A 27,102-nucleotide genomic window follows, 5' to 3' on the forward strand; every position below is an offset into this window, starting at 1 on the left:
GTAATCACCATCTGACAGCACATTTTGCTGTGAGCTTAAGTAGAATGATTTGGTGCATGACTGAGCTGTGTACGTCGCATTTGTTACCTGGTGAAATGTGATTGGTGATGTGCCGCTGTAGTCCTTCAGTACTTTTACTGGTCATGAAGCTTTAGCGAAAGTTTCGGCTAGGGGCTTTGTGTTAGAACGAAACGAAAACCAAAAACAAACAAAAAATATATTTTTGGCGGGAACAAAAACGTCACCAGAATTAAATTCCAATTTTTTCAATCGTTTTTGGTTCACAAAAAAAAAACATGGCAGTCCTTAACTACCTAAGTCATGTACACAAGCCAGAAGGGTACCGGTTCGTGCTAGTTAATAGGAATTCATAGTACAGTTGCTTGCCTTATTTGAAGAATGTGAGAAGAACACGTTTTACCCCTGTCCCACGCTCTTGTGAGGAATGCCCTGTTACTTTAACTTCAAATCTTGCGTACAAATAAAAATTGTTATGAACCGTTACAAAACTGTTTTTTTTTTCCATTCCAGAACTGAAACGTAATGGAACTTTTGCAATTGAATGAAGCTAAAACTGAAACAAAAAAAAATTTTTTCCAACACTCTGGCGAAGGGGCATTAGAGTGGCCTTGGCGCTTCAGTTGTATGGCAGGCATTCGAACTGCAAAATGTGATTAAATGTGCTTGTGAAGGTCGAATACATCTTCAGATTGATGTTAACCTTCAAGGGAATTCGGAGAAGTTTTAATACAGTGATATTCAGCATCAGATATCTCAAGATAGCCTTGTAATTATTGAACCAACAGCTAGTTAGAGTGAATCAGTGCTTTGAATTTAGCAATTTACGAGGATCAGGGAATACTGCATATGGCTTTCCAATAACTTTCGTGTTTTGTTTTGGGTTCATTTATCATTACAATGCCATACCACGTTTTAAGTTTGATTGCACATGCTATGCAGTTTCTCAATGCTTTACTCTGCTGTGTAGTTACTCATGCTGTGTTTTCCCTGTCCATCATTATTGATTTTACTGTTGAGACGAAAGCCTTAGATTTCTCATCAATAGGACGATTGACTGGCTGCGTCACACACTGGTGGTATCAACGCATGACACAAAAACTGTCATCTCACGCTCATGTGCTCATCATGCATTGATCGAAAATTAACTTTTCACGCTTTTACAGCTCGCACAAATTTTTTACAGTTTTTTGTGCATTCTCTCCTCTTGCACCGTTACACTAGCAAGCTTCATTTGGTAATGCTGAAGTCTCCGTTTCAAGCAATGGGAGTGTGCTTTCAATTTTTGAAGCTGTGAGAAGCTGCATATAGCTCCGTCCATTTGGCATGCCATCTCTACACTTTTGGTCATATCAGTACCTATATGAAAGAAAACGGTGAGCATTTAATTTTTTGAACTTCGGTATTACCAGCATGCAACGAGAAATAAACAGTCAATATGGTTACTTTCATTAACTGTGTCATTATTCGTGACAGCTGTGTCAAAAGTGGCTCGTGCACAGTGTCGGTGCAGCCTTGACGGTCTCCAACTCAGCTGTAAGTTCGTTGCGAGGCTTGATAGGCGAGTGAGCTCTGAGCCTTTTTGCACTAAACAAATACACCGGGAGGCCATAAAAAATTTTCGGAACAGGGTACAGCAAAAGTTTCTAAACGTCGTGTGGCTAGCGTGCGACCTCACAACACTTCCTGTTAGCCACTGATACATTAGAAATATCTCACTCTCATGAAGTGCTTTTTGCATGCATGCCCATGCGAGGAATCAAATGGGAAACCATCAGTTTCTTGTTGTGGTACATTGTGCTTCCGCTTTTCTTGCTTTTTACTGTCTATGCAGTCATAACATAGACACATTTTCGTCATTTCCCTTTCGGTATTACACCCAGGTATGGAGCAATTTTTCCAGTCTTCAGGCACAGCGCTCTACGCACAATACTAGACATACATTGAAAACTACAAGGTGACATGCTATGATATTTTGTTGTGACACTGGCAGTTGCCTTCACTGTGGTCTTGCATTTGCCTACAGCGTTAGGTCGGAGCTTCATGACCAGTAAATGTATCGAACGACTTTGGTGTCATCATGAATGTTCACATAAAGGCAAAGTCATTTCACACACTGTAGATAGCTCCATCTTTTTGCGTGCCTGAAGAGCCACAATGAGAGGACATCTTCAGCTGCGTGTTGACCTGTAAAAATTTTCTCTCGCTGAAAATGTGAAGATATCTGGATCTCGAAGACAAGCTTATTGGCTTAAGATGCTCTGTGTTGATATAGTTCCTCTGAGTAATGGCCCTGGAATACACCTGTCACCAAAGCGTATCCAGAGGCAATCATAAAGGGAGAAAAACTTTATTGCTGAAGAACATCAGCTTAATAAGTTTTTAGAGGTGTGTGAATGTTTGAAAATTTCGAATATCTTCTAATAGCATTTGTTATTTGATTTAATTCACACTTGAATTTTACTATTCAAACAATCCAAATTTCCTGAAGACAAATACAGTCAACATTCAATTGTCAGTGACCTCTTCAGATTTGGGTGTACTTTCCCCATCACACTCCTGTGCTGTGGCAAAGCTGTTTGTCAGGCTCTGTAACAGTCCTCAATGTATTGACTTAAAAAATAATGCTTGTTCCAACATGGAGATGTGGCAGAGGTGAAGGCTCAGTGCTGTTTTATACATGGAATTCTGGCTAGAAGTCCAAGAAATATGGTGCCAAAGATTTTTAGCATTCAAAATTTCAGATTTCTTAACATGTAGGAAGCACATTTGACCTTCAGACTTGAAGCGAGCACACCGTTGTCTGCCACATCACTTAGGCTTTTGAAAGAGAAGGAGAGGCTGAGGAAGTAGCGTCTCTGCCTTTTACGTGCGAAGTGTTGTTGACTGCACTTTGGTTGCACCAAATCGTGTACATGGATATAACGGAATCTCTTCATTGCCTTATTCTTAAGTAGACAACTAAGGAAATGCCACTCCGCCAGCACTTTATTGACCTAGCCAAAGGAAACACTTTTGTGCTGCTATTTTATAAAAATATGCTTAGGAATTCTCTACAAAATTTTGTGCTGCTACACTTAAACCTCATTATAACGTATTAGGATATAATGAAATAATGGATATTATGATGTAAATAAAATCCCCTTAAGAGCTCTATAGAGAATCATGCATTTTAAACCTCGTTGTAACGAAGTAAAATTGACCGGTAAATAGATATAACAAACTAGTCTAATAAATAGTCTATTAAAAAAAATTGATCATAGTGTGTTAAGTATATCGTTTTCTGCGGAGTTTAGTGCTCGTGCGGTGCGACTCTTTCAAAACTCAGACGCCTGTATCAGACATGCGCTGTCTGTGTTATCGTGTCAGCGTGTTGACTGTGTTATCGTGATCCGTGCGGTTATCACTGGACTGCCCCGCCCCAATCACCTATATAAAGACGTGTTAATAAACTCTGCCGTTCTTCTTGTTCCGGTCAACATGTAGTTGCCTCTGTCCTTTGTCAGACACCTGACACGTTACATGGTGTCTGAAGTGTCAGCGACAACGATGGAATTTATCAAGGCTCCGCCCCCTTGCAACTGACCAGTAATCTCTCGGAAAAGTGGAGGCGCTTCAGGCAGAAGTTCGACCTGTACATGCAGGCGACCACAAGGCGTTAGTGCAGCGCTTTTGCAGTGTCACAATGGCCACTGGCGGCCAGTGGCATATGCATCTCGTGTGTTAACGGACACAGAGCAGCGTTATGCGCAAATTGAAAAAGAGGCGCTTAGCATTTCTTTCGGCTGCGACAAATTTTATCAGTTCATTTACGGACAGAAGATTGTCATCGAGACGGACCACAAACCTCTGTTGTATACAGCTGCAAAAAAAATTTGTGACATGCCCCCTCATCTGCAAAGGTGCTTTCTGAGACTTCTAAACTATGACGTTGTTTTACAGTATGTCCCAGGGAAGCACCTTATTCTGGCAGACATGCTGTCACGATCATCTCCGGCTCCTCAGGACGACAGCAGTGAGGCTATGTACGACGTTGAAGTACACGCAGTTGCAGTCCTGGGTTACGTGGTCACTGAAGAGACGTGCCAGAAACTGGTGAATGAAATGGCAAAGGACGACTACCTGCGGACAATCATCTCTTGTCTCTCAACTGGTGACAAGATCGAAGGCGAGCTAAAGCCGTTTTCCTCTGAACTTTCCCTTTAAATGGCATATTGCTAAAAGGCACGAAAAAGATGCATGCACCGTGATATCCTGGGAAGAATTTATGCGGTGCATCTGGGTCTTCAGAAATGCAAAGAAAGGGCCCGTCGTCTTGTTTTTTGGCCTGGCATCAGCCATGATGTCACTACTATGATCCAGAGTTGCCCCACGTGTTGTGAATACGCTTATAAGCAACAGCAGGAGCCACTGCTGATGCGCCCAGTCCCTGCTTGCGCGTGGTATCGAGTTGGTGTAGATATTTTTTTCTTTCACAGGAAGTTCATACATTGTGGCGTTCGATGCACTTAGTAACTTCCCTGAAGTCGAGAAACTTGCCGATGCCACTGTGAGGACGACCATCACGGCACTGAGTGCCATGTTCGCACGGTATAGGATACCCATGGAAGTGTGCACCGACAATGGGCCACAATTTTAAGTCACGAGTTTCCAGCCTTTGCAAGGAAATACGATTTTTGCTCGTGTTACGTCCAGCCCTCACTCCCCACAATCTAATGGCCTAGCGAAAAAAGGGGTCCAGGTTGTCAAGCGCGTAATGAAGAAATGTGCGCACGTACGCGAGGACTTCTGGCTGGGTCTGCTGGCCTACCGCTGTACGCCACTGGAGGACGGCCGGCCGATGGCCAGCGGAACTTCTGCAGGGCAGATGCCCGAGAGCTAATCTTCCTAATTTTTCTGCGTTGCCAACAACCGTCCTGAAGAAGCACCAGCAGAAGAGCAGCGGAAAGCCCCTACCGCCTTTGGCTAAAGGATCGGTCATGAGGTTCGGGGACAAAACATGGACACAAAAAGGGCAAGTCGTTGCAACTGCTGCGCCCAGGTCCTACAAAGTTCAAACTGAAGATCGTCGGCTGTTCAGGCGCAACAGGCGTCATCTTCTGCAAACCGGTGAAAGGTGTGCTGTAGACGTCAGCGACGACAGTTATTTCGAGGGTGAGCCAGATGACCCCGCTTCACCAACTCCAGACATCTCACCAGCCGCCATAGCATGATCACAAGGCCGCTCGCCGCGACAACAGTCCACCACCGACCGCATAGCACGCGCATGTGCTGCGCGCCACGAGTCGCCAACTTCTCCAGGTCGTACACTGGGCCCATGAAGGTCTGCCCGTACAGTCAAGCCTCTAAAGAGACTTCATTGCGATGCTTCTTTCAATCAACTGCCCTGAACTGTTGTTTTCATTACCCCCCAGGGGATGTATCGGACATGTGCTGTCTGTGTTATCGCGTCAGCGTGTTGACTGTGTTATCGTGATCTGTGCGTTTATCACTGAGACTGCCCCACCCCCACCACCTTTAGAAAGACGTGTTAATAAACCCTGTTGTTGTTCTTGTTCCCGTCAACACGTAGTTGCCTCTGTCCCTTCTCAGACACTCGACACATCACAGCGCCGACCTTACAGCCACGCCCCACGCAGCTGGAAGAGCCGTCCCCCTCACAGAGCCAGTGGAGAGGATCGAGAAAGCGCTAAGCGGGTCACATGACCGAGAAGCGGCCCCACGGTGCAAAGCAATTTCCCTCTCATGACGGCAACGACTGTGTCTCCGCTGCTACCCTATGCAGCATGAAAGGAGGACTCTCCGCGACAGCTTTCTTTTTTTTTCTTCTCTCTCCGCGCGTGGCCTTGAAAGGAGAAGGGTCTCTAGTGCAGAGACGCAAAAGAGAGAAGCATGGCACATGCGCGTTGCAGATCGGCATTTGAGAGAAAGCAAACAATCCACCACAGTCTTTTCTTTTCTTTTCCTTCTTCGCGCGCAGCATTGAGAGGTGCTGCCACGGGATTGGGCTTGGTGCTGAGAGCATTTTCGGAGCGCGGTATGTTTGAATTAATTGTCGCAAGTGCTTGCGCGTTCGAATTACAGGGCGTTTTCGCTCATTGGAATACACATAGCTTTGACGGGACCTCAGCGTGAGCTCAAATTACCCGAAAGTTCGAAATAATGAGATTCGACTGAGTTTATTTTCCGTGGCACGCATGGTCACGTTGCGGTACATCAGGTCGTGAGGCGGTTTTCTTCTTTGCATGCTTATAGATGTGCGCACATGTGAGCATACATTGCCATAAACTGTTATAATCGATATAACAAAATAATTGATATAACGAAATAATTGTGGCTCCCCTTCAACTTTGTTATAATGAGGTTTGAGTGTATTTCACTTCAAATTATTTGAAAAATATCCAAGAAATGTTCTAAAAATAATATATTTGATTCACACTCATCTTTCATTATTTGTATTTGCTTTGCACTTAAAGCTTAGCTATTCACACTGTTCTATAAATTTTTCAGGGCATACTTTACCTGTCTCTATCTCTTTTTTTTCCTGTCAGCTGAGGGGGACACTAGTTTTTCTTTTGCGTCCACGATTGTTTGGTGGGCATTAGATTTAAGGAAAGAAGGTGATGTTTCTCTTGAGCATTATCAGAGAGTCATTGTACAATGAGAAATAAGTGTAAAATTTAAACATATAATTGAGGTTTTTATACACTATTTCTGTGAGAGGGTTTCGCCAAGAGTGAACGAATTCGCCTTAAAATGTGGGCAGTCATAAAACTGGGGAGCATATAATTGTAGTTCTGCAGTATTTGTAAATAGTAGTATATCGATACTAAATAGTATATGTGTGTATCAGCACTAGTTGACTAACCTTTACTTCCCTTGTGTTTGTAAAGAGCAGGATATGTAGTACTAATCAGTTATAGTTTTTGTTTGACTTTACACGCTGCCACTGTTGTCATGTGCAATACATAATGGCTCTAACAATAAGTAGAGTATTGTTCCCGGTTAAAACTGCAAGTAACGTCTTGATTCCTCAGTGGCTCCCACTGAAATACAACGATCTTATTATGCGCAGCAACCAACGTCAACTTTCAAATGAAGGATGCGGTCTACTGGCTTCACTTCTGCAACAAGTTATGGCAAGCGACGCGGTTCTTTCTGTCAGCTGCTGAGAAGCTTGGCAGCTCTCCCCAGTTCATTCCCCTTTTGCAGGTATGGAGATAATTGACGTTTTGTTTTCTTTTGCCTTTGATGGGAAAACTTTTATAGTAAATTAGTCAGGACTGTTTGATGCTTGCCAATAATTTTTACAGGGTTCTGAGGTGTATAAGGCAAAGAAAAAGAAAACAAACGCTAGGCCTGCATCCAACACAGTCATATTGAAAGCTGCAAGAGCAATGTTTCTAGAGCCCACTGTAAACTCTCTTGTGACTTTTAATACAGATATTCTTGCAGGATATCTGTTATGCCATAAATCATAATTTTTGTAAAGTGGGAAAGCACCCACTGTGCCATTATTCATAATTCTGCAGAGAAGCGAGACACCCTCTACATGTCTCTTAGTCATTCTGGATGATTTGCCAAAGCTCGTGATTATGAATAGTGGTTGAGTCCCTTGTAATGTGTTGGGTGCATTAAACAACCCACTTTTTACATAATTCACATTATGCGATGCTTGGTTGTTCTTTTCATTCTTCTACCACAGCATGTATTATCTGCTGATGTGACTCCTTGCCCAACATGACATCAGTATAGGGTCTTTTTGTAGAGGGGTTTCAAGCACTGGTGTAGCTTTGTAGTAGAAAACTACACTACTATGCAGAGAGCCGAGTTCAAATCCCACACGATCCTAGACACTTTTACAGCAAAAGCTATTATGAGATCATAACTCGGGTCACTAGCACCGTAGTTGTTCGCTTCCGCCTCCGGTGTCCGTAAGAAAATAAGAAAACAATAAAAAAAACTAGTACCAAAGACACAGTGGGGCTCGAACCTGGGTCTGCTATGTCCCAGCCCAGTATTCTACCACTGAGCCACGCCGGTGCTCGGGACTTATTCGCAAACTTGCATTATGCAGGCTCGATGTTGAGAAAGGAATCGCGTTAAGATGAGCAATAAAGTGTCTTAGAACAAGTAAAGAACATCCAGGCGTCACACATTGCGAATAGTGTAACAAGTGGGTCGTCAAATGCTCTGACCCTCTACAAAAGCTTGTTCTTGATCACCTATTAACTGTGGCGCATACCCACTTCAGGTATAATTCTTCATCGTGGTCAGCCACTGTATGAACAATTGGCACAAAATTTTTTGTAAGTGTTTAGCGGATACTACACTTCTCAGAAGAATGACGAAGCATAGCATAGCGAATGCGGGCTTACTACCCAGAAAAATATTATTATTAATGCAGTAGTGGGTACCCAGCAAGTGTGCTTGCAGCAGTTACCCAAAGGGTGTTTAGAAAAGGCTCTAAAAGGCCGCTCTTCTAGCTTTTCTTGTGACTGTGCTGTGCTTTTCGTGCAGGCCTGGCATTTTTTTTCTCATTTCGTATGGTACAGGTAATGAACACCAGAGGTAATGGACAACTATGGCATTCGTAATGGAAAATGCTGCAAGTCACACAAGGCTTGGAACAGTGAGGCTAGGTGTTATTTTTTAAAGTCTAATTTGTAGGTTGTTGCGAGGCTTTGTGTGGGTGATACTTTGTTGCTTCTGTGTATCTTCTCAGTGCAAAGAGGTTTGAGTGAAACTACACACAGTTACAGGCATGACATGGATTACAGTTACAGGCAGCATGGAGAAACTCAAGCTGAAACCGAGCGTTGCCATCTCTCATAGATCTACGCACATGTCATCATTCAAGTAGGGCTTCTATTGCTTCGGGGTTTTTTCACAGCTGCCATCATCTTTCCTGTTTCTTAATATTCGCTCATTTTATGTACCATCAAAGCACTCCATACAGATGTTTTAATGAAGCTGAAACATGCAGCCAGAGTATTCATCACTAGGTTAATGCTGTTGGTTTATTAAAGCTTTTCTCAATTACTGGTAAGTCTGTCTAAAAATCTTAATTGGTATTTGCCACCTGTCTTCTGCTTTTTTTCAGTTTTATGGATCAGCAGTAAGTAATAAGATTTGCCCAGTTTCTGTGGCACATACCGATTGGTGATGATGATAGGTTTTTGTACACACCAAAGCTTTTATAGCCAGCTTAAAAACGGCTGTTGTGGCCAGATAGCAGCTTTCGCTGTAAAATGTGTGGGCAACTTGCACTAATGCTGGAGTCAACAGTGAGGCTTGTGTTCACTTAGCTTGTCCTACTCGTGTGCTTGCTTAGCTTTACCTTGCGTTTGCTTGGTCTGGCTGAAAATAATTGTTAGAATTTGTGGGAAATGGGTCGTAACGAACAATTGACTTGGCTGACCCTCAGCGTCGTCGTTTCTCAGCTGCAGCTTCGGTGCGCTATTCAGGATCATCATGAATTTCATGCAGCACTGACAAGTGCGACAACGGATAGAAGAAGCACACTAGATAGGTGCTACCTCTCAACTGAACTTTATTTCTGCAAGGTAACAAAAGGAGGACGAAGAAACACCAGGTCATAATCACTAACACATGGGTCGTGGTTGCTTCTTTCATCCGCCATCCTACTCTTAGCGCTACATGGAATTCACAATGAACTCTGACGTATTCGCTCAACCCGCAATCTGACAGCAGTCCCAGATCAGCACGCCGTTGCCAGAGCCCTTCAATGCTTTTCTGGTCACGAAACTTCTCCATCACGCTTTAGGGGGAGCTTGCTATGTCGCCGCAGAGGCCATGCGGTGGCACTAGAAACGCGCAGGGGGCATGAAGGAGAGCTTCACTGCGTAGAGAGAGCTGAGGACCCAAGAAAGCCGGTGGCATTCACGTTCATTCTTTCTTGTTTTTCTGCATTTGTGCAACTGACGACTGCGCTAATAGTATGTATAGACACGGATGGTGTACGTGGTTGACGATGTCCAAGGTATGCTGTGTACCAGGTTGTCGCTCCTACTACAGATGTACGAGCGAAAAGGTGTCATTTAGGTTGCCTTTGGATGGCGATGGGAACTGCGATACCGCGACAGGAAGCTTTTGGATTTACCTTTCATTCTGAGCATATGAGAAAATTTTTGACACCGCTCACGTTATCTGCACTGACTTAGATGCTTGGCATTGTTTTTTTGTGTGTGGTGGTTAAAAAAAGTTTTCTTTTTTTTATTTTCATTGAATCAATGCTAACTAAGCTAATGTCTTCTTTTTATCTTAGTTTGCTTATTTCTTGTTTTTTCAATAGCTTGTTGCCTTTATTTACTCACCTTACACAGTTTTTCTACTCTAGAAAGAGTGATGTTCATAGCTTTCCGTTTCCTGAGGTAATATTTAGCATCTTTTTTTTCTTTCAATGTAGCATTCTTGCCTTGTTTACTGTAAATTAGTGGCTCAACAGTGTGATGTTTTTATATAAATGCTCACGTTGCATTTTTCAAGTTTTGAATAAATTGAAAGCGTAACAGAGCTTTGCGTGGGAATACATGTGCTTATTTCCTCTAGATGAGAGAAACCCGGTTTCATTTAATTTACTCACGTCTACCCCGTGAGCAGTCTTCATCAAGAAATTCGTTGTATCTTGTGGTACAAGCGTAGCACATCTAAGCAAAGTAACGTACATGAATTGGTAAGGTGCCACCACACCTGAGTGCCCTTGTGATGCTGCACAGTGTAAAGTGTGACATACTTTTGCTCGTGCAACATTGCCCATGGAACCTGTAGCTGTCAAAGTTACACATTGGAAATAAACAGCTCACGGTTGCAAGCTTGCAGTTAAAGCTGGGCTATAGACTCGATAAAGATCAGCATGTGTAGACACTACACACGGATATAACCTCGCGAAATGTTTGTCATTTCCTATTTTGAGTGTTACCAAATCTATGTGTGTCAGTCGACAGATGAGTGAACTTGGCTTTTATAAACTGTAAACGCAGGAATGTCGCTCTTCTTATTTTGTAATGCAGCTATGTTCCCCGGCCTTGGTAGTCTGTAAATAGTGCGATCAGCCCTAGCTCAGCTCTTTCTGTGAGACTTTATTTTTTGAGTTGCATGGAAAGTTTTTAAGGCTTGTGCAGTGTCAAGAAGCCTTATATTGTGTGCCTGAGTAAATGCTCTCGTACTCCACTGTGGCAGGCGAGAAATCGCGCATGAACAACATATGCTGTGAATATTGTGTCCAACAAAAATGGATCCATCGCAGCCTTGATATCTAAAAAATATATATGCTAAAATAAGTTTTTGACATTCCTATGCAACAGCCACATTGTATGTAAAGTGAAGTATGAGGGGTAGTTGCATTATTGCGGTTTGATGCTATATAAAGCATTGCCTGTAACCGGCATAGTATTCAGCCGAGAGCAGCGCGCGCACATGAATGCCCCCTACGTTGACCACGGTGACTCTAGCAGTGGCATTTGTTCCCGTATGAAACTAGACAGATTTTTGTGACCAGAAAAGCATTGCAGGACTCTGCCGTCGCTGATCACATTTTTCCTTAGCATCACGGTGAGTTTCACAGAAGCCGTTCTTTCCTATGAAGTTCAGAGTTTTTTCCGTCTTCCTGCGGCAGTTGTGTGCACACTTTCGGCAATCAGTGCATGCCCATGCATACACTGATTGCCATTGATATATTTGCCTATTGCATGCTCAAGTAATAGGCGAATATATCAGTTTGGCATGATAGGAGGGTCTACATGAAAGATAACTGGTAAGGCATTAGATTTCATCTTTGTGCAAATATAATCAACGGTTGGCTCACACATGTGCGCTACCACTACTATCGATATGCCATGCCTCAATCATCAGAAGCCTTTATTCATTTCCATGCCAGTACAAGACTTCTCATTCATCAGTTTTGTTCCAGCATAGTCTGATTGAGCAGCTTGTAGGCAGCAACCTGTTATGCCAAAACAAATGCTGTCCAGAGTGGTACAGCAGCATAGGTGGCACGATTTTTCATCGAGAGTATTTTACTGAGGCATGGTGCACCAACTGTAGTGACTACTGTTATGACCGTCGTCAGTAGGCGCCATGTTGTCGCTGAGAAGCGTAGCCAGGCAGAGTTCCCAGGCCTGGAAACCCAGTTTTCTCGGAACCAGCGTCCAGAGATGACGGGGGAGCGGTGCTCTTTTAATCCTCGAACAAGTAGCCGACTGGCCGGCTGCCTAAGCCCACCAGGTATTGTCCCTGCTAGCCGGAGGATGAGACGTCGTGTCGCCACGACGCCGTGAGCCGTTCCAGAGAGGACAACAAAGACAGCGTCTTCCTTGGAAGAAACGGCGGCCGCCGCCACAAAGTGCCCTGCTAATTGAGCGGACAGATTGGCGGGCCGTTTGATGTCTGCTGTCCGGAGCTTGGGACCCCTCGACCAGCGACACACACACGACGAGGAAGAGCCCCTCTGGCGCCACTTTGCAGTGCAGTGATCACGACTCAATATTGGATGCTCACGTGGGCCGTGCATGCTCGTACCCCTCGCCTGTTGTGTGTGTGTGATTGGTGTTCCACTCAAGAAGGAGGAGCCCGACAGGGCTTATAAGGACGCCGCAGAGTGCGGGACGTCGCTCTGAACTGTGTAACGGTTCAACCACCACGCTCGTGGTTTGTGTGAACTCCTAACCTGCCTATGCTGTAAATATTTGTAAATAGTGCCATAAACCTGTTTTGTTTTCGTATCCTCGTGCGACGTTCCTTCCCACCGCAACAACTGGTTGGCAGCGGTGGGATACGAAGCTACAAGTGACAACAACAGTCGGCCCAAGAGAAGCAGCTGGCTCGAGACATGGATCACGTATGGGTGAGTGCTTGGCTTTTCCTTTGAGTAAACCAGGTTCTAAAAGAGGGTTAAATTTTAGAACTGGTAGTTAACTTTGCCGAAAGACTCAGTTTCGCCGTTTCGGGAAGTTGTTTGTGGAAGTAGCGAGCACTCAGTACGATCATGGACTTACGGGAGTGTTGTGTGAGGAATTGGGGATCGATACAAAGGGTTTGGCACGAAAACCCATAATCATTCAAGCGATTACTGATTTGGGGGCTGATGATGAGGAACTAAGTGAAGAATGGGACCTCATCATCGAAAGAAAACTAAGAGCAGCTCAGATGGAAGGAAAGAGTGTAGACGAAAGAGAAGGCCTCAAGAAAAAGTTTTTCAAACAAGACTATGAGTTGAGTATGAGGTTGGGACCCCAGCAAGGAGTACTTCTCGAAAATGAGGCAGAGTTCGAGATGTCTAGGTACATGCAGCCATATGAGGTATCATGGGATATGGGCCTGTATCTTAGACTCTTTGAACGAAAGTGTAGTCAACTGAAGTGTGAGCGAGACACCTGGTCTCAGAAGCTACGCACAGTTCTGCCCTGCGAGGCCGCGGATGTTGTTGCGCGACTCAGTGAGCAGCACGCGAACAACTATGAAGTTATCAAAGCAGAGCTGATCAGAAGATTCGGAACTTCTGTTAGCAAAAAGGAAGAAAGACTCAGACCAGAGTCTGAAAGCAAGGTGCCTCACAAAGCGCCGGAAGTTGAGGCGCATCATGAAGCGCTAGAAACAGAGATCGCGCCAGAGAAGGGCCCGCGTATTCTAAAATGCATCAAAGTAAAGTATGCTGAAAACGAGGTCGTGGCCAGTCTGGCAGTAGGGACGATGTCAAAAAACGCTCCTTGCATGGATGGGGAAGGTTCCAGCAGGCCTAATTGGCCCAGTAAGGAGCTGGAAACCTTCTTCGTGCCTCAAGAGCATGTTTCGACATCGTCAATTGTAGGCATGGGTAGTGCAGTGGCTAATAAGAGCAAGAACGCGATGCTTCAGGAGTGCAGCGATGCTATCGGAGAGGGCCCAGCTAATGATTCTATTAGCGTTAACAAAGATAATTTGGCCCGGCAGTCCGTCGTAACCCCGAGTTCAAAGTGTTTGAGCGTGGGGGAAAGTGTAGCACAAGCTCCAACGAACTTCCCAACCCCTCGGATCCCGACGCGACATGATGATGGCATCGAGAAAAAGGGGGCAAGCAAACATCATCGAAAACGAAAGAAGCGGAAGCGCACCGCACTGCGTAAGCCTAGGGCAGGTCCCACTCCGTCCCGAGAAAGACGAAAGGGTAGGCCACTAATCCGTTTAAGGAAACGTCAATGGTGGCGTTCAGGAAGACAGAAACGGCGAGCCAGATTTGGAGGGGGAAAAGAAGGTGCGTCACCCCAAGGAAAGGCGCGATTCAGTTCGACAGTTTCAGGAAAGGGGCCTTGCCCTATGGGTCAAAGTCGAATGCGCAGAGTGGCTAAAAACCACGTCGGGGCGAACACAAAGAGACAATGTCCCCGGTCTCAATCCTGCTTCTGGCGTCTCTTGCACATTCCTGAGTGGAGCCGGCCTAAATGCAGAATGAGGCGTGACAGCAGGACACAGCCTAGCGGTTGCACGTTTTGTAGCCTCCGGCGGGCTCCAAATCCCCCGGGACCGCGACCCCATCGTGTGCGATTCAAGCGAATCTAATTGAAAAAAGGGGGCGGTTAGTTTGAGTATTTTTGATGCGTGCATGTTAAATATGGCTACTCAGTATTGAATTGGAGATGCATATTGGTCTGTTTAAGTTTGTTGATTACAAGATGCGGTCTTAATTTTTTTTTTAAAAAAAAGGGGGAAACCGCCGAACCAAAGGCTGAAAGATAGCATAGTAATTTAATCATTAGTGCGAAAATTTACATAAAGGTAAAAACCGAGAAAATATGTTATTTTTCTAGTTTTTTTTCAAAGGTTTAGTGTAATGTCGTATGCCTTCACTATCATGGATATGTGGCGTAAATGAGCATTTGAGGAAGATGTTAGCATAAACCGATTGATTTCGTAAATTGATTAAGGTTGGCGCGACACGGTAGAGTTGTTACGCGCTATGAGAATTGAGAGCCATTGGCGCACGGTTTTAGCAAAAACCTTCGCGATTGTTGTGAGGTGCTTTTCAGGTGTTTTTACCTATGGTTATTTTTGTGTTGGACACGGTGTGTTACAACGTAACGTAAGAAAGACAAAGTGTGAGGGATTAAGCGTTTTGGTTAGTAATACCGTGTAATTTGCAACGCTGTAGAACTGAGAGTAATTGAAAACGCTCAAGAGAGCTCAGTGGTTTTCTTTTTCTCAGAAGCAATTGCATAGGCAGATAGCTTTAACCAAATGAACCTTCTAGAAAGCAGTGTTTGTCTCCTATGTTTTGTTGGTTTTCTTTGAAGAAGGATTGATCGAGTGACCATGAGCAGATCATCAAGCTTTCCCTAAAGTTGAGGTAGACCGTTAGGTTTCAGTGTAGGTTATGGTTTTGGGAAGCTGGTGAGCTTAATGTCTCAATAGTAGACGGTTATTGGTGCCCGTAAACAAAAACGGACGTTAGGACAATTGTAGCGCTCACTAAATCCGAGTTTGTTCCGCGTTCGCGTACTTGACCGATGCTCTCCGCGGGACAGAACCTATTAAAGTGGCCAGCAATGAAAAGAAGGAGGCAGCCGTTCTATGTCTGGACGACAGTGGCAACGAGTATGATGCGCTCTACTTGAGCCAGAATTTGGGCTCTCGTGAGATAACGTACTGCGCTTCAGGAAATGAATGCGCTTGCCTTGTGTAGGCCTTTCTTCAGTTGCAGTGTTATCTCAGAGGTGCTAAATTTAAAGTCGGGACCGCCCATTTTCCCCTTACTTGGCTGCAAAGCAGGACATCAAAGAACAGTCGCCTTGTGAGGCAGAGCTTGATTCTTCGAAAATATAATTTTGGGCATTAGGTAAAGGGCGAATTGAATGGAAACGTTGACGCGCTCAGCCGCTCTTTCTAAGCCATTCTGGGGTGTTCTTGATGTATCAAAATTGATATTTTAGTTTTTTTCGTGCAACTTATCATGTAAAATATGTAAGGTAGCACGTTTGGTTTCTCAGCGCAAGTGAGTCCTGAGAGTTTTGAGTGCGAGCTTTTTATTAAAGCTAGCAATGAAAAATTGGTTTCCTATCCCTCTTTTGGCTTGGGTTTGTTCGAAGGGTGCCGAGTGCTTGCTTGTGCATGTGGTCCAGTTTCAGAAACGGTGTCGAAGATTCGGCATTTACCCAGACCATGCCACAAGCGAAGGCCAGTTCCTGGGATTCGACTACGGACCCTTTCGTCGTCCCTGCGAGCAGGGACGACGAAAGTTACAGAGTTTCGTCGTCCCTCCGTGACTCATCTGGCGAGGGGGAAGCTGTTATGACCGTCGTCAGTAGGCGCCATGCTGTCGCTTAGAAGCGTAGCCGGGCAGCGTTCCCACGCCTAGAAACCCAGTTTTCTCGGAACCAGCGTCCAGAGATGACGGGGGAGCGGCGCTCTTTTAATCCTCAAACAAGTAGTCGACTGGCCGGCTGCCTAAGCCCACCAGGTATTGTCCCTGCTAGCCGGAGGATGAGACGTCGTGTCGCCACGACGCCGTGAGCCGTTCCAGAGAGGACAACAAAGACAGCGTCTTCCTTGGAAGAAACGGCGGCCGCCGCCACAAAGTGCCCTGCTAATTGAGCGGACAGATTGGCGGGCCGTTTGATGTCTGCTGTCCGGAGCTTGGGACCCCTCGACCAGCGACACACACACGACGAGGAAGAGCCCCTCTGGCGCCACTTTGCAGTGCAGTGATCACGACTCGATATTGGATGCTCACGTGGGCCGTGCATGCTCGTACCCCTCGCCTGTTGTGTGTGTGTGATTGGTGTTCCACTCAAAAAGGAGGAGCCCGACAGGGCTTATAAGGACGCCGCAGAGTGCGGGACGTCGCTCTGAACTGTGTAACGGTTCAACCACCACGCTCGTGGTTTGTGTGAACTCCTAACTTCCTATGCTGTAAATATTTGTAAATAGTGCCATAAACCTGTTTTGTTTTCGTATCCTCGTGCGACGTTCCTTCCCACCGCAACACTACATACAGAGGAATCGCATTTATGGCAGCTCTTTTGGATCATGTCGCCATGCTGAGTGGAACTCTAAAACCATCGCCTACTACCCACAAACAAATAGGCTAACAGAGCATCTAAATAAATTGATTGAAGGCACGCTTTTGATGCACATAGATATTTAACATAAGAACTGTGATGAAATGTTGCCTTAAATCATGTTTCCATACAACACGGCCAACCAAGAAACGACTCGCATCACTTCGTTCAGTCTCGTCTACAGATGGGAGGTACAAACTATGTTGGATGCTATCTTACTGGACAAATGTAACGATATTGACGCAAACGCCTATGTGTTTACGGAATGCGTGAAAAATAAGCCAGGCAACTTGCACGCTCGCTGATCCACCAGCAGCAAGACTTCGCTTTCAGTGCTGCTTCAAAAGCATCACATCGCAGGGTCTTCAGACTTCTCATTTTGCACATCATCTAGTGTCACGGGTTTCACCTCCGAAACAGTGTGCTTATGGTCTTGGCTTAATGGCGTCTTCTGGTGTCCGCAAGATGGCGCATGTCAACCATAAGGTCGTACAGTCGAATCTCAGTAATTCGAACTCGAAGGGGCCCAAAAGTTTGTGAAAATTAAAAGAAGTTTGAATTGATGAAAGCTAAATGAACGAAGGGCTCACCATGCAGTGGCGCATGTGCATTGAGCCAACACACGAGGGGAAAGTTTCAGAAGGCTTACATTTATTCACAAATGACAGGACATCTATAAATAATTGAAGTAATTGATAATGCGCATTTGGCACTCGTTTGCCGTGCGGCGAGTCAATGAATTTCGCTTGCAGTTTGCAAAGCATTTCTACTTCGGCTTCAGCATTCTCCTGGCAAGAGAAGTTGCACGCAGTAATGTCCAGCGCTAACACTCTCTAAAGACGACGGCAACGGCTGCGTCTCTGCTGCTACCCTCTGCGCGGTAGCTGGAGTGTGGCCAGCACATGACAAGGAAAAAGGAGCGTCTCCACGTGGAGAGAACCAGATCGACATTGGCCCGCCACGGTGGTCTAGTGGCTAAGGTACTCGGCTGTTGACCCGCAGGTCGCGGGTTCAAATCCCGGCTGTGGCGACTGCATTTCCGATGGAGGCGGAAATGTTGTAGGCCCGTGTACTCAGATTTGGGTGCACGTTAAAGAACCCCAGGTGGTCAAAATTTCCGGAGCCCTCCACTACGGCGTCTCTCATAATCATATGGTGGTTTTGGGACGTTAAACCCCACAAATCAATCAATCAACCAGATCGACATTTGAGAGAGAACCAACACTCCGTGGCGGCTTCCTTTCTTTTTTGCTTTCTTCGCGCGCGGTGTTGAAAGCACAAGAGTCTCGACGTGGCAGGGACAAGAAAGGGGGAAGCGTGGCACCAGCGCGTCGCAGATTGGCATTAGAGAGAAAGCAAACACTCCACGACAGCTTTTAAAGACGATAACTTGGGGACCCTCGACAAAAAAATTTTGGTCTGTCTGTCTGTACATTTGTCTGTTTGTCCACCCTAACGATATTTCAAACGGCCAATCCCATCCACAGCGCCCATCAATATTGCTCAAGGTTTAGCGTTCATAGTTGTGCGATTGTCAATTAAAAAGTAATTATTGCTCATATCTGAGGCGCCACAACAGCGCTTCGATGTTTTCTATGTCTGCCTTTATACTAGAAGAGGCACAACACAAGTAACTCTAAAAAATGTAGCGTTTAATCGCGCTGCGCTGACAGTGCAAGGCGATGTTCAAAAAGGTGTTTCCAATGCTTTGCTACGAAGTCACGGGAGTGGCACCTTCCCGTCGCTTTGCGTTCTACACCTTGTCACCTCCGCAACTGGCGCGCATCATTCTCCGCGGGCTGCACGCCTTCGTTTTCGAAGATAACTGTCAGATGGCACTTGTGTCTAACGTGCCTAGATGCGCTCGTTCGTCTCCACCACACGCTTGAGGCAATCTAACGCAGCGCCTGCAGAATACCATTCACCGATTTTTTTGCACAGAACATCAAATAAACATTTTGTTCACTCTCTCCAGACTCAAGACTATCGTCTTTCGACCACATTTACAGTATAATATGTAGATTCTGGCCAATTTTTTTTTCCTCTCTTGTTGAAAGGAGAAGGGTCTCTACGTGAGAGGGACGGAAAAGGGAGGAGCATGGCACAGGCGTGTCGCAGATTGGCATTTGAGAGATAGCAAACATTCCGCCGCAGCCTTATCTTTCCTTTTCTTCTTTTCCTCCTTTGCGCGAAGCATTGAGGTGTTGGAGGTGCCGCGGCGGGATTGGGTGTAGGGCTGAGAGCATTCTTGGAGTGCAGTATGTTCGAATTAACCGTCACAAGTGCATGCTCGTCAGAATTACAGAATGTTTTCGCCTATTGGAATACACATAGCTTTGACGGGACCACAGCATGAATTCGAATTAACTGAAAGTTCGACTTAAGTGTGTTCGAAATAATGAGATTCGACTGTACTTGGTTATTATTGGAATATAGTTGAAAAAAAAACTTTTTCGATTAGAGTGTGTGACGGAACATTTGCAGGGTTTTTAGAGTATTGCAGTTATCTATTGAAAAAACATTTTCAGTAGGAGAGTATGATTGCAAAGGAGGACTGAGTGTTATGTTCATGGTCACAAATAATCGGCACTACCTATAAATGTGATCACAAGACTGCGTTTTTTTTTTTTTTCCAGATACAGTCACAGTTGAGTGTCATAGATCGTTGGCTTCTGAGCTGCCTTGCACATTTTGTCAGCACCTGTAACAATTCTTTGTCAAGCGGAAGATTGCACCATTTTGCTGCTGCCATCCAAACCTTCGTTGTTGCACAGCTCTGTGATGTGTATCTGGTGAGGTTCTTCTTGCCATAGACTGGCATCTCTTTCTTCTCCTAGAGTAGTGCTTGTGCCCTGCTGTGAACATGGGAACAGTACAGCCATGACATTGCGAGATTATCGTGCCTGCTCTGTGAACTGAAATTGATTTTATTTCAAAGAAGATGTGTGCCTGTAACATTTATGCTGGCATCTCGCATAAAATGCATAGGACTAGTATTATGTTTTTGTGAATGAGGTAGCACTTTTTTTTCAGATTTTTTTTTTTTTCAGATCTTTTACATGCCTCACAAAATGCATGCTTTAGGCTACCCGCTGAAGCCTTGAAGGCAGAATAGCACACCTACTGTCAGAACTTGTATATCAAACACTCTAAATAAGCGGTGTGCGAATATAAAAATTTTCAAGACAAAATGAATACAAATACATGCTTCGAATACAAATCGAATGTCAAAGAATCAAGAGATGCGATTTTTTTCACCAAGAATCTTTTACTTTACCATGTATTTATGTTGAAAACAGTATATTTATTGGCTATTCTAGTTTGTTCTTGCACAAAAAACACTACTACAGTGAAATCTCGATATAACAAACTTCAGGGGGCCGTGGCAATTATTTAGTTATCTTGAAAGGTCGTTGTAGTAAAAGACCAAGAATGAACCATAAATACTTATCTTTGAACGACCAAAACGGCTTACCTTTACAACAGTGGTTCCTTGAACTCGTTTTTCACGAGAAGAAACAAATGCACAAGTGAACACAAAAATAAAATGCACGTTTACTTTAAAGAAGTCTAATTTTTATTTCTTTGACGCATGCAGCACAAACTTTGCAGCATGAAGGGCTCCAGCTAATCCACATTCCTGTGGTGCGATTCGGTTCTTTGGTCACAACAGCCTGCTTTTCACCTTCCAGTTGTCGAAGAATATCCGCTTTCTGGCTTAGCGAAAACTGCTTCCGCTTCTTTGTCGCAAACATGTGTAGTAGCACAGCAGCGCGAATGCGGACTTGCTTTGCGGATGCGATAAGTAATCACCGAAGAGAGATGAACACGACTGAGAAACCAGGCCTTTTAGAGCACATATAGAAGTGACAAAGAAAGAATATCCTGAAGCGTCGCGGCTGTGATTGCCTCTTCCGGAAAAAAAATGCGAAAAAAGAAAATTTCTCACGTTTCATTTTCTGCTCCCTCGCTGTCTCAGGTTTTCCGCGCCCATGCTTCCTGCTTTGCAACTCCCACTTTTCCTCGCTGACCTTGCCCTCCTGTGTTGCCCTTGCCCCTCGCCTCGGCACTTGTAAACCTGCAGCGTTGGCGTTTCAACAACAAGAAAAGAAAAGAAAGTTGCCCTTTTGTGTTTTTTTTTTTCTCCTCACCGTCGCACCTTCTGAGAAGCAAGGCGTCCGTTCGCTTTGTCCTCTGCTTGCGTACCGCTCCGGTGGTCGTGACGGATTTTAAAACATGAGTCGTAGTACTGAAGCATTGTTAATACAACTTGGAACTAAATAATGTTCATTATTCTGAAAAGTTCGGTATTCTGAAGTACATAGTAGTGAAATAATTTTACATTGAAACTATTAGCAGTTGGCGTGGGATTTTTTAAAAGTTCATTAATCTGAAAAGTTCGTTACTGTGGGGTTTGTTCTACCGAGATTTCACTATCTGTACTTACCAGGAAGCATTCGACTGTGCTAGTAACTGTAAAGTCTTGAGTGTAATTCAAGTGTTGAACAAACTTTTGCCTTTTTTTTTTTTTGTTCTTATGTGGCAGCACTTCAGCGTGTTCACTGCATCTGGAGGCACCCGTGGGTCATGGCTTGTGCTCCTCATTCGCGGCTGCGAATTCATGTGTATTTATCTGCGGCTGCAATAACTTCATGACACTGGAACGCAGAGGTATGATTTTTGTTGCAGCAGAATACACATGCCCAGGAGAATATTAGTCTGATGCTAAAAGCTATGACCCACCGGTGCCCCATGATGCACTCAATAAAAATGTCTTTGCACAATTTGCGGCATGACTCATCAGCGACATGCGCGTGAGAGCTCTTCATCTTGTGCTACCATCTGAAGGTCAATATTGGAACTAATATATATTGTCTATTTGCGTCGGACGCGAGGTGGTGCGATGGTTATTATGGAACTTAATTGTAGCACATTGCTTCATTGTGTTGCTTGCAAACTTTTCCTGGAGTTTATGAAATATGTGCTATTGGATGAAGTGTAAGAGTTTTTCTTGCTGCTTCAAAACTTTTCTACGTACCTAATAAAAGTTTGTGTCTTTTACGTCTGCAAAAGAAAGTTCAGCACTGAGGAAACAAACCAACTTATCACAGAAACTTACTTTATGTGTGTTTCCAGATCAAGCACTTTGTATTAAATGTGAAGCATGTCTTGACGAACTTTGGCGAGTTTGACCGTATCTATCTGTCTGTCTGTCTGTCTGTCTGTCTGTCTGTCTGTCTGTCTGTCTGTCTGTCTGTCTGTCTGTCTGTCTGTCTGTCTGTCTGTGTCTGTCTGTCTGCCCGTCCATCCGTCCGTCTGTGTATCTATCTATCTGTCTGTCTGTCTGTCTGTCTGTCTATCTATCTATCTAACTAACTAACTAACTAACTAACTAACTAATTAACTAACTAATTAACTGCCTACGACTTTTAACTCTCCTGGCTGTTTGTATAATGGGATGCATACCAAAATTGGTATGGCATAACATGATTGTACAATGAGCGTAAGTGGCTAGTCATAACATTAAAATCATGACATGTATGTCATGAATGTCATGATTTACATGTCTGGGTCTTGCTGCTCCTGGGGTGGTTTCGTTCGCATCACATATCGCAAGACTGGTATGATATGACTTCACTGCATGGCAAACATGAGTGACAGGCCCTCACGTGGAAATCATGACATGTGTGTCATGTAAGAACATGACCACATGTCACCATGTCACACTCATGATGCGCTCACGGTCCTTTTGCTAGCTTCAGATACACCAAATTTGGTATTACGTTAGGTGAATAGATGACGAAGGTGTATGACTGGTGCAAACATGATAATCATGAAATCCGTGGCATGAAAGAACATGTCTACTACATGCCATGCTCATGATGTGTTCTCGGCCATTACTCTAGCTTCACATATACCAAATTTGGTATTACATGACGCAAATGGATGACGAAGATAAATGACATGTCCAAACATAACAATTATGACATGCGTGTCACGTGAAACATGACTACGTGCTACGCTCATAGCACCCTCGCTGCCATTCTGCTAGTTTCACATATACTAAATTTGGTATTACATGACATGAATGGACGACTGAGCACAAATTTCAGGCACAGACATGGCGATCATGACATGGCAGTCATGTATGGAATAATATTAGTCTGCCTCGTAACGTTGTGCTGATTTTAATGTTACAATTCAACCTTCCTCATTCGTGCTTCTCATATAATCGATTCCCACTATACGTGGGATCTACCAATTTTTTTTAAACCTGGATTTACGTAAAAAAAAAAGCAGAAAGCAGCTTTGTATCTCCCAAACAAACACCTCAAACACTCACTATCTAGAATGGTATGTCACACTGATAAAGTGCATGCCACTCGTCACCGCGACCTACGAAAACTGTGGTGATTGGGCGAGGAAAGCACGCAAAGTAGATGGCGAATATTGTTGCGAGGCAGAAATACTCCCCAAATACTCCATTTTTTTTAGAGGGTGTGTGACACTGGTAACTGTGTATGACAAGTTTCCAAAGGTGCCGCCGGGAACGCAGCGTAACTACAGAATAACTCAATAACGCACCTCGAATTTCGGTCATCTAACATGCACTGCCTAACGCACCTCAAATTTCGGTCATCTAACATGCACTGCCGTTAGTAACAGAGAAATACATGGGATGACGCCATTGTAATGTTACCGAAAGTGCTTGGCATTTTTTTTTTTTTGCCATTTTGTGGAAAATACTTAAGCTTATTTGTATGACCGGGTGCTACCATCAAATCATTTCATAACTAAGACAAGGATTACATGCTGACATTCCTGATAGAGTGGGACAGCTGACAGACAGCGCGTCAGGCTTTCATAGATGTGTGCGCGCACGTGTCTGAAAACCGGCTCAACTAACCATGATACGCGTTACCTGCCGCATCGTATAGCTGAGCGTCTTTAGCTGAGCGTCCTTAGCTAGTTGAGCGCAGTGCATCGACTACTAAGCTCGCTCTTTTAGCACCTTTTGGTGTAATGTACACATGTATTTGCCTTTGTGCAGTGACATTTTTTCTCTGTGCTCACTTCACCTTGGATCGTGCAAAGGTGCGATGAGCATTTTGTCGCACCAGTGCAGCCACGGTGAATCACGGTCATTTTCATGAGCAATAGGGGAAAGTCAGAAGGACTGGGACATTTTTCACGGTTATATATTTAGTTTCGTTGAACCTCAATGCAGAACAATGTTTGATTTATCGTAAGGCAGGTCTAAGCAAGCTGCAAAACTTCAGAGACGCACTCACTGATTCCTATGGCCCTTGGTGCAGCTGTAAAAAATTGTTAGTGATGGCTAAAATGTATCCCATTCCACCCTTCTTTGTGGGTGGTGTGTGACATCATGTGGGAGGAGTGGGACGTACATAACACTATGATCCAAGTGTCTTCAGCGACCCTCATTAGCCAACATTGAACATTAAACAAGGTTGCACAAACTTGGCTGCACCTATAGTCTTGGACACTCAGAGCTTTATAATAATGTCCATGATTCGTACAATTTCTATATTTCTTTTTTAGGAGAGAAGTAAAACGGAAAGCTCTTTTTTTTTTTTTTTGTTCCGAACTGTACACTGAAACATTACTGATTGATTGATTCTAGCCTTGTGATGAACGTAAAATTGTTTTATTAAAATTGATAAGAAAAACTGTGCCTTTTGTCACTAGAATATACTCATTAGGCCAGTTTATTTCACAAATGTCATGGCAGCCATTATCGGAAGCTGACATGTCACTGTCAGTCTTGTCAGAAGCAATGACGAGTGCACCTCTCTTATTTGAACAGCAGCAATGTGAGAGATTGCAAATGCCATTTCTTTTTTTAATGGGCTGTGACAGCTGTCTCGAACGTGCTGCACTGGTTTTGTAGGACTGTTGTGTCATGCTAAGCTCTACGTATTCTTGTTCAGTCCTACACTTGCACCCCAATGTAAATGTAAAGACTTATGTTTTACCTTTTCTTTCTTTTTCTTCTTTTTTTTTTGCATTTTGTCAGGGTTCATACAGGTGCTTAAAATCCTTGAAAACCCTTGAATTTGAAAAATGCATTTTTAAGGCCCTTGAAAGTTCTGGAATTTTTCGCCATCCTTAAAAATTCTTAAATTTCCTGAGCAGTGCACTCTCATATCGACATTGCGACCTCCTAAATGTGGTACATTGGTGTAAAAACCTGTCAAGCTCCCTGTTTCTGAAACATTAATCGGGCGTTGGTGCACATGATCCTATTTTGCAAAATTGCATGCGAAAAAAAGTTAGTTTATGGCGAGGGTGAAACAGTGGCTGTGATAGCGAAAAATCAGAATGCCACACGAAGAAGGGCAAGCAACCCCATACATGTGACGCGTCGCTCAAGCACGAAGGACGCACGTAAACAAAGCGCACAGGACGAGTGCTCATGAACGACTGTCATAGCTCAACACTGAAAGCGTGCTGCTAAAACAAACCAAGAACGGTGCTAGAAAAGAACACACATGTATTCACAGGATGAGTGTAAGTTAACCACTGTCACAGTTGTTACTTCTTGGTTGTTGAGCAATGAGCTGCGAGTGTCAACTGTGCACAAGCCAGCACCCTTGATGGAGTGGTGCCATCGATTTTCAAGGCTATAGCAAACTTCTTGTGGGTTTAAGAATATATTTTAGGTCACTTCTTAGGTGTACCTAAATGGCCATTCTTTTAATTGGGGCCCATTACCAGCGCGTCCAATGCTGTTGTAGCTCTACAGGAAGGGCAACAAAAGTTCTAGTGTCATCACACCAGATCTGTAATCAGCTGAGTGACCTTGAATTTCCCTTACATATCGGCAAAGCATCGCGGTTCACTGCAGCTAGCGACGAGATTGTTTTGCAGCTACTTGTGTGGTACATGTGTGTGAGTGCTGACAATACTCAGCATTACCCGTGCAAAGCTTTGTGATCACGTGACTAGGTCAGATACACTGCTATATACCTGCACAACTCGGTCCCTATAAGCAGGAACTGAAAATTGTTCATACCAAAAAGGCGACAAATTATATAGCGAGAATAAACGAATCTTGATGCTTGTATCCTGCTTATTTGAGCTATAATCAAAGCTTGTAGCAAAGAGCACACAAACCACAAATATTGTGGCACGACGCCTTTAAGGCCTGACTACACATGCACAGTGAAGCCCATCAGCGCATAACTTTCCTGCATGACATCGTGCCCTCTCTCTATGAAGAGGGTGGGAGAATTTATTAATACTATGCTCTTTTTTTATAATTGTGATATCCATATATTGTAAGTGTAATGAAATTGGTCATTTTTGAAAATTTTTAGAGTGAAGAATTCCAACTTAGCATGCCACTTTGAGTCCTTAAAAAAAACTTGTTGCAACAGGTCCTGGAAAGTCCTTGAATATCCTTGAATTTTTGCTTTGGAAACCTGTAGGAACCCCGATAACCTAGTGTGGCGGTAGGGTAGAAAGGAACGGGACACCGTTCCATACCTCCCAAACTACATTTCCCAAATTAAACAATGTTCAGCGGCTAAAGCTCAGCCATAATGCCTAAACTTAATCTTAGAAAAAGTACAGCACTGATGCATTTTTTTGGAGAAAAAATTATATTATGGTCCACAAAGCATTTGAAATATCACATCGTTACAATTGGAAGTGTAGAAACTTATTTTTGACTGAAAAAAAAAAGGGGGGGGGGGGGGGGCAACTTCCAGTTACAGAAAGCTTGATTCGTCGATGACGCCTGCCATTACGTCCACACAGTCGGTACGTTACCACCATTTTATGAGCCGCTGCCTAATGTCTTTGAAGTAACTGCAGAAAAGAGAGACAAGCTTCCCATTCTTCCAACTGTTCCTAACCTCCGGACTTTCCCCTACACACTTTGTTTAAGCCATCTCATGTACAGGGGTGTCTCAGTGAACAGCGTGTTTTATATACAGTCGAGCCCGCTTATAACGAACCTGAGTGTGACGCGGCATCCGTTCGCTGTATCCCAAAGTTCGTAGTAAAT

The 27,102-nt window shown here is 44.2% G+C and overlaps 1 protein-coding gene across 12 annotated transcripts in view; it reads left to right on the forward strand.

Annotated features, from left to right (window-relative positions):
- The window catches only part of LOC119160723 (valine--tRNA ligase, mitochondrial), a 622,168-nt gene that overhangs the window by 443,903 nt on the left and 151,163 nt on the right, over window positions 1–27,102 (forward strand). For 11 of the 12 annotated variants that reach the window (XM_075881124.1, XM_075881123.1, XM_075881132.1 and 8 more), the window contains 2 exons: window positions 7,094–7,230; window positions 19,706–19,861. In XM_075881124.1, the coding sequence (XP_075737239.1) occupies window positions 7,094–7,230; window positions 19,706–19,861 (293 nt within the window). The remainder of the gene's footprint in view (window positions 1–7,093; window positions 7,231–19,705; window positions 19,862–27,102) is intronic. The other variant, XM_075881128.1, reaches the window with a different exon arrangement.

The sequence above is a fragment of the Rhipicephalus microplus genome, chromosome X, assembly GCF_043290135.1.
Source record: "Rhipicephalus microplus isolate Deutch F79 chromosome X, USDA_Rmic, whole genome shotgun sequence".
NCBI classification, from domain to species: domain Eukaryota; kingdom Metazoa; phylum Arthropoda; class Arachnida; order Ixodida; family Ixodidae; genus Rhipicephalus; species Rhipicephalus microplus.